The sequence below is a fragment of the Orcinus orca genome, chromosome X (assembly GCF_937001465.1).
Source record: "Orcinus orca chromosome X, mOrcOrc1.1, whole genome shotgun sequence".
NCBI classification, from domain to species: domain Eukaryota; kingdom Metazoa; phylum Chordata; class Mammalia; order Artiodactyla; family Delphinidae; genus Orcinus; species Orcinus orca.
Window position 1 is genome coordinate 114,980,133 of NC_064580.1, and position 13,457 is coordinate 114,993,589.

At 51.1% G+C, this 13,457-nt stretch overlaps 1 protein-coding gene across 3 annotated transcripts in view; it reads right to left on the reverse strand.

Annotated features, from left to right (window-relative positions):
• The window catches only part of HS6ST2 (heparan sulfate 6-O-sulfotransferase 2), a 289,496-nt gene extending 277,740 nt beyond the window's left edge, over window positions 1–11,756 (reverse strand). For 2 of the 3 annotated variants that reach the window (XM_012538948.3, XM_033416106.2), the window contains exons 1-2: window positions 11,063–11,756; window positions 9,684–10,202 (exon numbers count right to left, since the gene is read on the reverse strand). In XM_012538948.3, coding sequence (XP_012394402.1) covers window positions 9,684–10,202; window positions 11,063–11,490 — 947 coding nt within the window. In that variant the 5' untranslated portion in view covers window positions 11,491–11,756. The remainder of the gene's footprint in view (window positions 1–9,683; window positions 10,203–11,062) is intronic. The other variant, XM_049704962.1, reaches the window with a different exon arrangement.
• Between the last annotated feature and the right edge of the window lie 1,701 nt (window positions 11,757–13,457).

The window sequence follows — 13,457 nt, forward strand, 5'->3', positions numbered from 1 at the left end:
TGTGCAAGACAGATTTATTTAGTGTAATGCTCTGAAATGTGTCAAAGTCTTCAACACTGTTCTTAGAGGCAAAATAGCAGAAATAACAAATGGGACGCAATAAGACCAACTGAATAATCTGCAAAGTCCAATACCTAGCAAAGCTAGGAAAGCTCTTCTGCCAATAAATATTTTACTAAAGTTTAGACAAATATTTCTCTAAGCTTACAATGACTTTGTATTAGAAGACATATACCATTAATTGGATTCTTCATTACACTTTAATGGAAGAAGGAACATTCCCATGCATATCCTTATTTTCTCTAAACTCGGTGACTAAATATCTCATCTTGGGACTTCTCCGGTGGTCCAGTGGCTAAGACTCTGCGCTCCCAATGCAGGGGGCTCAGGTTCAATCCCTGACCAGGGAACTAGATCCCGCATGCATGCCGCAACTAAGGCCTGGTGCAGTCAAATAAATAAATACATAAAAATTTAAAATATATAGGGGGGAAATAAATAAATATCTCATCTTATTTGGCGCAGAATGTTGGTATTAGCTTTCCAAGTGTGAAGCACATTCTTTACGCTGTCAAAGTAACTTGTACCTAGAATGGAGTCTCAACAATAAGATTCTGAACCTTACTGTATTTAGTGGCCCCTCAGATACCCAGAGCAGTTGAGGAATGAAGTGTTCTAGTCAATTTACAGTTAACCAGGGGCAATGTTATTATGAAGTGAAACTGCTCTGGGGGGAGGCTGCTCCAGCAGAATACACTCCCCTTCTCTCCTGGATGAGGGCAACACATGCACTAACTGATCTAAGCTCTCGGCTGTGGACGTTTAGAACTACAGCCCTTCTCCAACCCCAAGACTTTGCTCTTCCAGCCAGACCATTAGCTCTGGTGTCAGTTCATTTGAAAAGAGGCTCACGAAGATTCGAAATCCAGGCTATCTTGGGTGGCTCTGGCTGAGCAGAGTAAGCCTTTTATTTCCAACTGTGTGCCATTATTAATTTCCAGTTTCATTTAATTTTTAAACAGAGCACAAGCAATAGAAATCCACTCAAATATCTCTGTACTGTACTGGTATAAGAGTTTCATGGATTCCTCGGAATATGATAACAGCCAATCATCAGAAAAATCAACAGCTGATGCCTGACTTATCACCTCTGCCTTTCAGTCTGTGAGTTTATTTAGCTGAGGCTGCTTTCCTCATTAAGGACTCCCAGAATATCAAGAGGCTAATGAAATAACCAGCCACAGTTTTAGAAACCAAGAAGCAGACTGTGTAATTTATCACAGCCATTATAAAGCATCATTTTTAAAACTGTTAATATTTACTTTTACTATGAAAGTCACGCATACTCATATAGGAAATTCAAATCCTTCAGAGAAACAGGAAAAGAAAATAAGCCACTAATTGATCTATTGATATCTCGGTATTTTTCTTCCATTCTTTGCCTTTTATGCTTAGATTTGAGAGGGATGGAAAAATGATTTGCCTCTCTCCCTCCTCAACCCCTCTCTCACATAATTGTAGTCATACTGGGCCCATAACTGTCTATCTCTTTTTCCCTTAGCATTAAATCACTACCAATTTTCTATAAAAAGGACATTTAAATGGTTTTGAAATAATCCCTCAAGTGGACGTACTGAGATTTCTTGAACCATTCTCCTATATGTGGATGCAGATTTTTCCAATTTGTTGCACTCATGAATAGTTCCAAATAACTTAACAAATAATGGTAGTCTCCTAAGATACCATTCTCATATCACCCTATGCTTTTCCCCCATGGCGCTTCTCACAATTTTAAGTAATGAATTATTTGTTTCACGTCTACCTTTCCCACTCTATGAAGCCAGGGACCACATCTACCTGGTTCCTGGAAGCACCGTGATAAGAGATATTCAATAAATATCTGTAAATAAATAAATAAATGAGTGAGTCATAGAAAAACATGTACAGGATTGTTTTTCAGTAAAATCCCAGCAAACAAATCATGGGTCAAAGAAGTAAGTATTTTCAATGTTCTCTGCTGATATTACCTATTTTATTTCGGGAAGAATTATTCCAACATAGTCCCACCAACAACATATGAGAATCATGGTATGTACCACACCCTTGTCAGCACTGGCTACTATCTTTTTTTTTTTTTTAATAATAATGATTATTATAACAGCCACTACTTCATTTATTTTTTTAAATTTATTTTATTTTATTTTATTTTTGGCTGCATTGGGTCTTTGTTGCTGCGCACGGGCTTTCTCTGGTTGTGGCGAGCAGGGGCTACTCTTCATTGCGGTGCACGGGCTTCTTATTGCGGTGGCTTCTCTTGTTGCAGAGCACGGGCTCTAGGCGTATGGGCTTCAGTAGTTGTGGCTCGCGGGCTCTAGAGCGCAGGCTCAGTAGTTGTGGTGCATGGGCTTAGTTGCTCCGCAGCATGTGGGATCTTCCCGGCCCAGGGCTCGAACCCGTGTCCCCTGCATTGGCAGGCGGATTCTTAACCACTGCACCACCAGGGAAGCCCCGCTACTATCTTTTTTTGTTTGGTGGTGGTGGTGATGTATACCGAGTTTTTTTTTGTTTGTTTTAATCCAGGTTAATTAGACAGGCAAAAAGGTTTTCCTATATATAATTATTTGAATTTGCATTTCTTTAGTACCAGTGAGGCTAAAGAGCTTTTCTGTGTCTGTAAACTAGTTGTGGTTCCCCTGTTGCAAATTGTCTGGTCATATCCTTTGTTTTTCTAATCAATTTGTACAAGTTCTTTATCCAGGAACGATGTCAGCCTTTTGTCTGTTTTATTTGTTGTGCATATTTTCATCAGTTTGCCATATGCCTTTTCATTTTGGCTATTTTTGGACAGATGAACACTCCTCATTTTTATGTAATCATAACTGTCGATCTTTTCCTCTCTTCAAACAGCCTTTTACCTGGCTGAGAGTCCCACATGTGAATTGCAGCTTCATTTAAATAATAATGCCAATTGTGAATTCAGACTAACTGGATTCAGAGACTCCTACATATACAACGAAGTCCTAACCTGTCCAGAGCCCCCATTCTCACTTCCTTACAAGCCTTGGCCACTAGAAGCCTAGGCAACTTAGACCGGTCACAGTTCTTGGTATCCTCGCAGCCCCCAGCAGATCGCCTTCTCAACCTCTCCATTTTGTCAATGGTACCACCTCAACTCCAGACTGGAAATCAGGGTGGTACCTTTAACTGGACTACAGCCTTCATTTACTTTTATGTTTTTTACATCCCTGCCATGCAAGAGCTTCTCATACTCACTGGGGTTCAACCTCCTTGTTGCCATTCCAGGATCTCTACAATGAGGCTCCCTAACCCTCCCCCAGGCATGAACCTTCTCAGGTCTGGCCAGCCCTGGCTAGGTGAGGTGACTTGACCTCACACTGCCATGAGGATGCCACGCCCACCCACAATGCCTCCTTTCTTCTAAATACAACACACCTATTCCTAGAAGCCTTTCCAAACAGATGTCTCCTTTTTCTGGCCTGCTCCTCATACTTTAGAGAGGAAAGGGCCTTAGAAAGCATCTCCTTTAAATCTCCCATTTTTACAGAGGGGGATGGACCTGCCCCAAGTCACATGTTCCTCCCCACTCCCCCACCCCCACCTATACATGACATAGTTCTGCATTTTACTATCTAATCTTAATGACCTTGAGGCTAAAGATGGTGACCTTGGCTTTTTTGGATTTGTCTAGGCTCTAATCTCCCCCAACTGCTAGCACTGGGCAGAGGTCATAATACTTACTCCACAAAGTTTGCTGATTAGACCTAAACTGTTATATAAACAGATGGACTTTTCTCTATTTTTTTTTTTTATTTTTCGTGGTACGCGGGCCTCTCACTGTCGTGGCCTCTCCCATTGCGGAGCACAGGCTCCGGACGCGCAGGCTCAGCGGTCATGGCTCACGGGCCCAGCCGCTCCGCGGCACGTGGGATCTTCCCGGACCGGGGCACGAACCCATGTCCCCTGCATTGGCAGGCAGACTCTTAACCATTGCGCCACCAGGGAAGGCCCTATTTTTAAAACATATTCTGGTAAAGATATGACATCTTAAAGACATTATTGATATTCAAATCATTTTCAAACAAAATCCATCTTCTTTATTAAATATCTAAAACACCAGATTATTCTGTTCTACTGTAAGCTCTGTGAGAGCAAAGATGACACGTCTTCCCTGGAATACAATGGGCAGTTTTGCAGAATTTTGTTTAACGAATGACAGAGGGAAGAGGTGACTATTCTTTAGTGTCATTTCATGCTACTTAAGTTGATGACTGATATCTAGAAAAGACAAGCTCTAACATTCTTATTGCCATGTAACAGCACTAATCTAAAATTACTATTAAGAATATCTAATTCTGAGTAGCTTTTTATACCACCTTGAGAACTTCGAGCTTTGTTGGGTTGCCAGCAACATGTTTGCCATCTGGGCAAAGATGCTAACTACTACGGCTGAAGTTCTACAGATGTTATCATGGTGAATTTCTCGCCTTCTCCTGAGAAATACGTGGTAGGGGAGTAATAACAGCTCTTAGTATCCTCTTAGCATCCCCAGCTAAGTGAAGCTACCCCTGTGAGAATCCAGTGGCCTACAGCCTGAGGGACCAGAAGGACGGCATCGCTGCCTGGGTCAGTCCATTCACTCGCTGCCTTGCCCTGTACCAAAGCCTGTCATGTTGTCCTGCTTCACTGGAGGAGGGAAGGAGTGGAGTGTGGGCATGTGAGCCATGAGCAGGCTTGTGCACTATGGACTTCTTGCTAAGACACGGCTCTATCAAAATGGAGCCACCTTGGGAATTCCCTGGCGGTCCAGCGGTTAGGACTTGGCGCTTTCACTGCTGGGGTCCGGGTTCGATCCCTGGTCAGGGAACTAAGATCCCACAAGCCGCACACGGCCAAAAAAAAATAAAAAAAAGAAAAGAAAACAGCCACCTTTAAACAAGAAAGGGAAAGAAAAGGAAGCCTTTACCACAGGTATTAAAAAGGAGTGACCACAAAGAAGACAAAAGAAAGAAAGAGAAAAGGCTATGCTCCATGTAAATGCCTTGTAATCCTTTCCTGTCAGTGATAGCCTAGTGGTTTCTAGGTGACGATTAATTACTCTTCCGTAAGACTGCTGCAAAAGGTAGAGATACTAAACGTCTAGGATGCAACGTGAATATGATGATCAGATTCTTTGACTTGGGTAGCCATGGAACCTGACCTTCCCCTGCCGCCAGCCACCACCCGAGTGTGCCAGCCAGCACAGTGCTTGCGGAAGAAGAATGAGGCTGGTTCAGTTTCTTGGTGCCCAATTCTGAGTTCCTCCCACAGACCCAGTGATGCACTAGAGCTGGCTATAAACGGAGGGAATTTGGCCTGAGAAAAGCCTGCAGAATTCGGGAGTTTGAAGAGCTGGTCAGCAACCATGTTTTGATACATTTTCAGAAACAGTCTTGGTAATTCTAGATTGAGCAGGACCTTTCTCTGGCCCCTAAACAATAGATGCATGAAATTCAATTGCTAGGTTTTTTGAAAAGAAATATGATTCTTAATAAACAATTTGTGCCTTTTGCCAGCCAAGCACTCTCTCTCTTTGTCCTCTCCAGGCAACATGATGGCAGCCGTTTCCACTCAGCCGTTACATATCACTCGAGCACTTCACCATCCGCTGAGGCAGGGAAGCATCTCGAATGTAGCAGTGGGAGCAGAATTCAGGTCTTGGCTTGCAGCCACGGTGGCCTCTCGTGTGCCCCCCACCAATGTGGATGGATGGCTGTGAGTCAAAAGGTGGCCCTTGTCGCCGCTGAGGCCTCTTCCTGACGCTTAGTCACCAGGTCCCCAGCGTCCTCCCATCCTTCTCAGCTTTGCAGTGATTTCTGACTAGGCAATGAGAGGCCCCTTTGCCACCCAACCACGAGACCTTCTCCTGGTGAGCATAAAACCTCAGGGAGGTAGAAATGTGTTTTTCTCCCAATGGCTGCGGCAACCCTGGTCCAATCACTTGTTCAAACACATGTGTAAAAATGCCTGGAAACGGTGATGATGTAGTTGATAACAATACCAGTTAACATGCACTGAGTGTTCATTTTGTGGTAATGACTCACATGAAATACCTCACTGTGCTTTCACAAAATAAATAAATAAAATTTTAAAAACCTTGTTCATGGAGTCACAGTCAACAGAGCAAGGGCTGTGGAAGCAGCCACAGCTGGAGTAAGGTCCCTGCTGTGTCACTAAAGAGCCCAATGACCTTGAGAAAGTCCTTCAACCCCCTTGGGCTTCTGTCTCATGGGACAAATGGGGAGACTTTTGCCCACTCTGCCTTACTCCTACACACAGTGCAAGTTTACAGAGACATACCAGAGACAAGGGATGGAAAAGCTCATCAGAAACTGGAATGCACTCTCCACAAGACAAGGCTGGGACAGACTCTGGTCCAAGGTCATACAGCTGGTTCATGGCTGGCCTGGAACGAAGGCCCGGGTGTCAGAACTCCCAGGCCAAACAGACTGAGCTGCTGTTCTGCTCAGCTCAGTGGCACATAGAACCACCAGCAGCTGGCATGGAAGCCTGCTCCACACAGGAACTCCTCGTGGCTGACTTTCGCATCTCCTCGGCCTCACGCATCACCACCAGCACAACTGCCTCTGTCTAAATTTTTAACACACACACACACACACACACACACACACACTCTCCCTCTCTCACTGTCACACACTTGTGCATACCTTCTCTCACACAGATTATCAGAATTCACAGAACTGGTCCTGTAAGCAGGGATTTGTCAACATCCTGGGAAATTCTGGAACCCTCCAGCTATGACTACTCTTCAGGATGAAGATTTCTGGAGGTGGGTAGGAATTAAGGAAATAAAAGAAATGCCCTTGGGATAACCATGTGTTTCTCTAGCAATTTTTTTTTCTTTTTTCGGTACGCGGGCCTCTCACTGCTGTGGCCTCTCCCGTTGCGGAGCACAGGCTCCGGACGTGCAGGCTCAGTGGCCATGGCTCACGGGCCCAGCCGCTCCACGGCATGTGGGATCTTTCCGGACCGGGGCACGAACCCGTGTCCCCTGCATCGGCAGGCGGACTCTCAACCACTGCGCCACCAGGGAAGCCCCTCTCTAGCAAATTTTATTTCATTTTGGTGAATACCATAAGATCCAATAATTCTGACTCTTTAAAAAGTGGGTTTTCTTCTGGGCTTCCCTGGTGGCGCAGTGGTTAAGAATCCGCCTGCCAATGCAGGGGACACAGGTTCGAGCCCTGGTCCGGGAAGATCCCACATGCCGCGGAGCAACTAAGCCCATGCACCACAGCTACTTAGCCTGCGCTCTAAAGCCCGCGAGCCACAACTACTGAGCCCGTGTGCCACAACTACTGAGTCCACGTGCCACAACTACTGAGCCCGTGCGCCTAGAGCCCGTGCTCCACGATGAGAAGCCACCGCAATGAGAAGCCCGTGCACCGCAACGAAGAGTAGCCCCCACTCGCCGCAACTAGAGAAAGCCTGCACACAGCAACAAAGACCCAACACAGCCAAAAATAAATAAATAAAATAAATATTTTTTTTAAAAAAGTGGTTCTTCTTTTACTAGACTAGATGGCACTGTGGTATCACCTTTTTGATGATCAAGAAAATCTTATTTCATTTCAAATAATTTTGCTTCCATTGGGGGCCGTCCAAGAGGCTGAACCCTCCCCTTGAGGGGGCCTGGTTATCTTATGGTAAATTTCTGAAGTAATCTGCCAGAAGACCAGATACACAATCAAGACCACAATAATAATGTGTGTCTACAGATCCTGTCACACCCTGACCTACATGTCCAAAAGGATTCTAAAAGGCACATGTGCCCTGAGGAATTCCAAACAGGGCCAGGGAGTCCACAGTGGCCAAGACTTCATTTTTATTCCTGTGCCACAGCCATGGCTGTGGAATTCAATTTTTGCCCTCAAGAGCTTTTTACATCACCACCCCTCACAAAACCTACAGGCTCTATCAGCAGGAGGGATTGTTTTCAATATTGCCAAACTGTTTAGGAACGTCTTAAACACCAGAGTCTTGTGGTGACAATGGCTTACACAATTCTCGCAACAGATTGAGGCAGCAACCTTCCTAGGGTCAAGGTTCTCTTAGGTCGGGGGAAAAAAAAAAAAACGGTTAGTGCTGGAAGGGAAATGAAAGTTCAACAGATTCTCCCAGAATTCCAGCATTCAAAAAGGACACTGTAAACTGAGGGAAGGGAAAGTGAGTAGGGGGTGAGGTTTCCTCTAAATCTCAATGGTGACCAGGAAGTCGGAGCGCTCCATTCGTCTGGGGCTGGACAGAAGAAACTGCCCGGCTCTTGCATTCCAAGAGGCATGAACAAAATATGGCCGTAGCCCTCACCATGAGGGGTTGGGGAGGCAGAGGAGGGAGTGGGGAGCCTGCCCAGGGAAGCAGCCTCTGTAGCAGCAGCAGCCTCCAGGACCCTTGTGGTCACCTCGCTGGGGAGACAGAGAGCATGGCCACGTCAACGAGACTCTCCTTGTCCATTCCCCGGACTGCCTGACGCAGCCCACATCTGTTTTAGGGAGAGTCGCAGAATGGGAGCCCTGACTGGGGGCAACTGCACCCCAAAGAGTCCTTCCTACTCCTCCCCCCTTTATGGCATCCATGACCTCCAGCAACTGGGCATTGCAGCTGGCTGGAGGAAAATGCCCTAGCTTCAAAAGCAAGTGGCTTTTCATAAAACAGCTCTTTCCGATTCAGCCCTGGGTTCATAAAGTTGGCTGGCGGCGCCCTGCTCCGGGGCTCAGAGTTTGTAAATCAGGAGAGGTTTCTCAAGACTGAGCCCCACATGGGATCCGGGGCAGCGTTCCACCTGCCCTTCGACCCGCGGGGTGCCCCTCGCACTCGCAAAGCGCCGCTGATGCCCGGCGTGCAGCCAGTAGTGCGGGGCGCAAGCTGGGTACCACGAGCTCTCTCTGGGTGTCCGCAAACAGCCGCAGAGGGACATTCATTCGCCCAGGGAGAGCAGAGCCAGTGGAGAGAAAGGAGGAGGGAGGCGACAAAAGTCAGGAAAGAAGAGAAAGAACAAAAAGGGTTAAAGAAAGAACGAGAAACAAATTGAAAGAGGAAAACGGAGGGAAAAGGAAAGAGCGAGCGGCCAGGAGTTGACCAAGATCCCAAGCACGAGAAAGCGAAAAGAGAAAAAGGCAAATAGAGGAAGCGAGGGGAAAGGCGGGGGGAGGGGAAATGCGGGAGCGGGAAAGAAGAGAGAGCGAAACGAGGCTTGGGAACCTGGGTGCGGAGAAAAGAAGCGAAAGGCTGGAGGAGCTCAGGGACGCTGCACTCAGAACATAGTTCTTTCGGGCCCTCCAGTGCGGAGTCTGCGTGCTGTACCCTGTCCCGGCGGCGGCCGGGGGGCGCTCGTCCCGGGCCTCCTGGCCGCTTCCCCAGCGCGCACTCCCAGCCGCCAAGCAGGCCAACCCGCGGGCAGAGGAGCCGTCCCAGGTCGGAACGGACGAGCTTCCTGCAGCCGCCACAGCGCCACGAGCGCGCGCGCCGGGGCGCCACCGCAGGGGCGCCGAGGTGCTCCCTGGGTCGCCGGCAGCGGCTAGCCGCGCCTCCCGGCCCTCCGTCCGCCGCGGCCCGGGTCCGCTCCCGCGCCCCAGGGCCCCGCTCCGCCGCGGGCGCGCACTCACCTGGACGGTCTCAGCCTGGCGTCGCGCTTGCTGTCCACCACGGCGGGCACGCAGCTGGTGAGCTCGGTCCAGTCGGCGTGCAGTCCGCAGCTCCAACCCGTGGAGAACCTGGAGAAGAGCCAGGTCTCCCGCTTACCCGGCCGGTGGCAAGTGCATTTCTTCTGACCCACGCGACATTCGCACGGTTGCTCCAGCTGGATGTTGCGCACCAGGTGGCGGCCGAAAGTGGTGCCTCCAGTCTTCTGGATGTGCAGGAACACGATCAGGTCATCACCCTTGATGTCGAAGTCTACCTTGCGCAGGAGGTCGCCGCGGCTGAAATTGTAACGGGGCACGAACCTCGCGGAGCTCTCATCCTCCGAGCGGTACGGGTCCGGCATCGGGGAGCTGAACGCCTGCAGGCGGAGGAGCTGGCATTCTGTGCCGGGGCACACGTATTGGAGGACGATCACGGCAAATAGGAAGAGCATCACCAAAGCCAGCAGCAGCTTGTTGGATTTCTCATCCATGTTCCCGACGCTGGGGGAAACCCAAGCTCCTTACGTCAATCCCGCAGCTCTGCCCGCGCTCGCCGTGCGCCCGTACCGCCTCCCTCCCCCTGGCGCCGCCGTAGCGCCCCTTTCCCCCTCCCCTCGGCACCGAGTACTCCACCGCGGCGGCGGCGGCGGCGGCGGCGGCGCCCTTCCCCGCTTCCTTCCTTCCCGGCAGGCTCAGCGCTGTGGCTTCTGCCGCACACACCCCCCTCCCCCCGACTCCTTCCCGCTGGCCGCCTGCCCTCTCCCAGCGCCAGAGCTCTCCGGAGCCTCTTCGCGGGGTTTCGTACCCGTGGGACCCCGCCTGACCCGGTTGCCCCACTCCTCAACTCATACCACGGGTCCGAGCCCCCGCGCGTCTTGTTCCACTCTCGGTGGCTCCGTGACTCCCATCCCCATCCTGCTTCGCCCGCCGGACTCTCCCTGGCGCTTCTGCCCCCAGTCCCCTTGGCGCGCACGCCGCTGCCTCCTCGCCTAGCCCGACTCTCGGGCTCCTTCCCCGTGCGCCCCGAAGCCCTGCTCTTGCCCGCAACGGGTTGCCCACCTTGGGGGACGCCTCAAGGGAGCTCGGAGCCAGGCGTTCGGAGTTACCCTGGGGGAAGGGGGTCCGCCGGCAGCCCGACTTGCTAGCGGAGACGCTGCGCTACGGGTGCCCGCGGAAGCGCGGGGAGGGAGCCACAGCGTAGCCAAACGCGCGCCGCGCCCCTCCGGAGCCCCGGAGCCCAGCCGCCGCGGGCCAGCCGGAACTTTGCGCCTTTCTCTCCCCTCGAGGCTGCCTTCCCTTCCCGCACGGCTCCCGCGCGCCCTGGCCCGGGAGCGCGAGTCCCGCTTTCGCCTAAAACGTACCTGGCCAGGGGACCGAAAATCTTGGAGAAGATCGCGCCGAGCACGTGCTTCAGCGAGTGGCCCAGGGCGGCCAGGCCCCGGGTGAGCAGGGCCCGGCAGAGGGAGCCCAGGTCCCAGCGTCTCCTGAGGTCGTGCATCCGCCTGCGGCGGCCTCGGGCCAGCAGCGCGAAGAGAGGGGCGCGCGCGGCTCCCGCCAGAGAGGAAGAAGCCTTTAGGGGCTCGTCCAGGAGCGGCTGGGAGTTGAATCCGCGAGACACACCCCTAGGAGGGCCCGCGCGGACTGAGGCGGCGACTGATCCGGGCCGGCTTGCTGCCAATTCGGCCTCTACTCTGGAATGCCGGCGGGGACAGGTGGTGCGGGCGGGCGCTTCTCGCTCCGGTTGCAACGGCGGCCCGAGCGCCCGGGCTGCACACGCAGGCAGTGCCATTACCCCCTTGAGGCAACTCAGGGTACTAAGGATCTGGAGCGAGCTTGAATTTATGTAATAATGCCTCACGCCTAAGAGCTCAAACCACTTAACAAGCAGAGGACCTGGGTCTTCTCCTGTCTTGGAGAACGGAGGTCACTCCAGTGAGCACATCAGTACACTCTGGCCTGTAATTTCAACCTCCCCTAAAATAGCAAAGGCGCAAATTGGACCTTTTCCCTCTCTCCTTGCCAATTTCCATTCTCCAACGGAAGCGGGGGCATTTTCTGAAAAGGTAAGTCAGCATGAAGGAAAAGCATGACCAAAAAACGTGTCAGAATGGGAATTTGAGCTTTTTTACAGCAGGGACTGGCCTTTACTCCCCCTCCTCTTGCTCAATCCTCAGCACCAAGCCCCGTGCTTACAGGAAGCCTTCACTCATATAAGGTGTATTAAAAGGAACGTACATGACTAAATACTACATCCTAGGGGGGCCATCTAATCCAAGGTGATGTGACAAATGAGGAAACTGAGGCCCAGAGAGGGAAAGGGATGTGCCCCAGGTCACACAGCAGAGCCTCAGCGTTTGAACCCAGGAAGCCATCCATTTCCTAACAGCACCTTTTCTAATAAATAGGTGCAGACCATCCTCAAGCCAAGTGTCCAAAAGACTCTTTTCAGATGCAGGACCAGCAATGTAAGCATTAGCAAGAAAAGTAGGAATGTCCATTTAGAACAAGGTCCCCAGGACTCGGGGACGGTTCCCATCCGATTGTTCGGGTGGAGCTTGCTGCATACCAGGAACTGGTATTTCCGTGAATGAGTGCCCACCGCTGTCTAGTCCCACCACTGCAGAAGGAGCACGGGGTGGCAGCAGTGTCTCAGAGCAGCGCTGTCTGGGAGGTGGGGGCCGGTGAGATGAGTCCCTCCAGAGACAGCCTCTCCCACGATCTCCCTCAGAACATTTGGGCCCTCACTGAACCCTGCTCCGTCCCTCTTCTATTCTCTCTGCGTAGTGAAGCAGCAAGCGCTGGTCTGGGAATCCTGAGTTTCTGTCATTTCCTTGCTGGGCAGCCCTGGGATAATGACCTGCCCCTCCTGAGCCTCAGGTTCCCCTTCCGTAAAATAGGACTAATTCCTCCTTTTTGGCCATCTGGGTCACGTGAGGATGGCCTTTGGGCAATTCCAAATATGAGGCAGTGTTTACCTGCTGCTCTAAGCTCAGAGGTGCTGACTGAGTCACGGGCCAGTGAAGGCAGGGGCTCTTCTCAGGCGATTTCACAGCTGTGCCCCCTGCCCTTACCTCCCACCACCCCGCCCCAGATGTCCCCAGTCCTGGCTGGACTTCCATGTGGCCCCCAACCTACCGGGGACAGTGAGAGACCCTTTGTCTGGCTACAGGCATGAGGGATTCTTGAGAAACCTGCATTTCAGGCATTTTACCTGTCCGGAGCATCCTGGGGGGAACACTCTGACTTATTCCAAGGAGCCAGATGCAGCAACTTACAAGGTAGACCTCCTGGCTTCCCTGAGAGCTCCCCTGATGCCCCCAGGCTTGTAGGACATGTCTGCGAGGGCAGGTGACGGGAGCCACGAGGGTCCCTCAGGAGCTCAGCCTGCCAGCTGTCCGTACCTTCTCCCAGGCCACCCATTCAACCTCTTTGTTCTCTCCAGTATGTGGCTCTCCTCATGGAGCCATCTGAGGACCCCCCCCCAACCATTACACCATCATAATGACATTCAGTGGATCCCCAGAGAAACACTTCCGGAACAGTGGGTCACACGTTCATGCCCCCAGCAACTAACTCTGGAGTTTCTACTCTAAGAGATATCGGTGGGGCTGGAACATGGGGAAGTGCCTTGGGTGGGGGTGGGAGAGTGGTAACCAGTACAGGGAACAATCAGGACTTAGTCATTTGGGTCACGAAGAGGAACACATTCACATACAGTCCGACGCTCAGAGCAAAGGGCAGCAAGGTTGGTGGTTT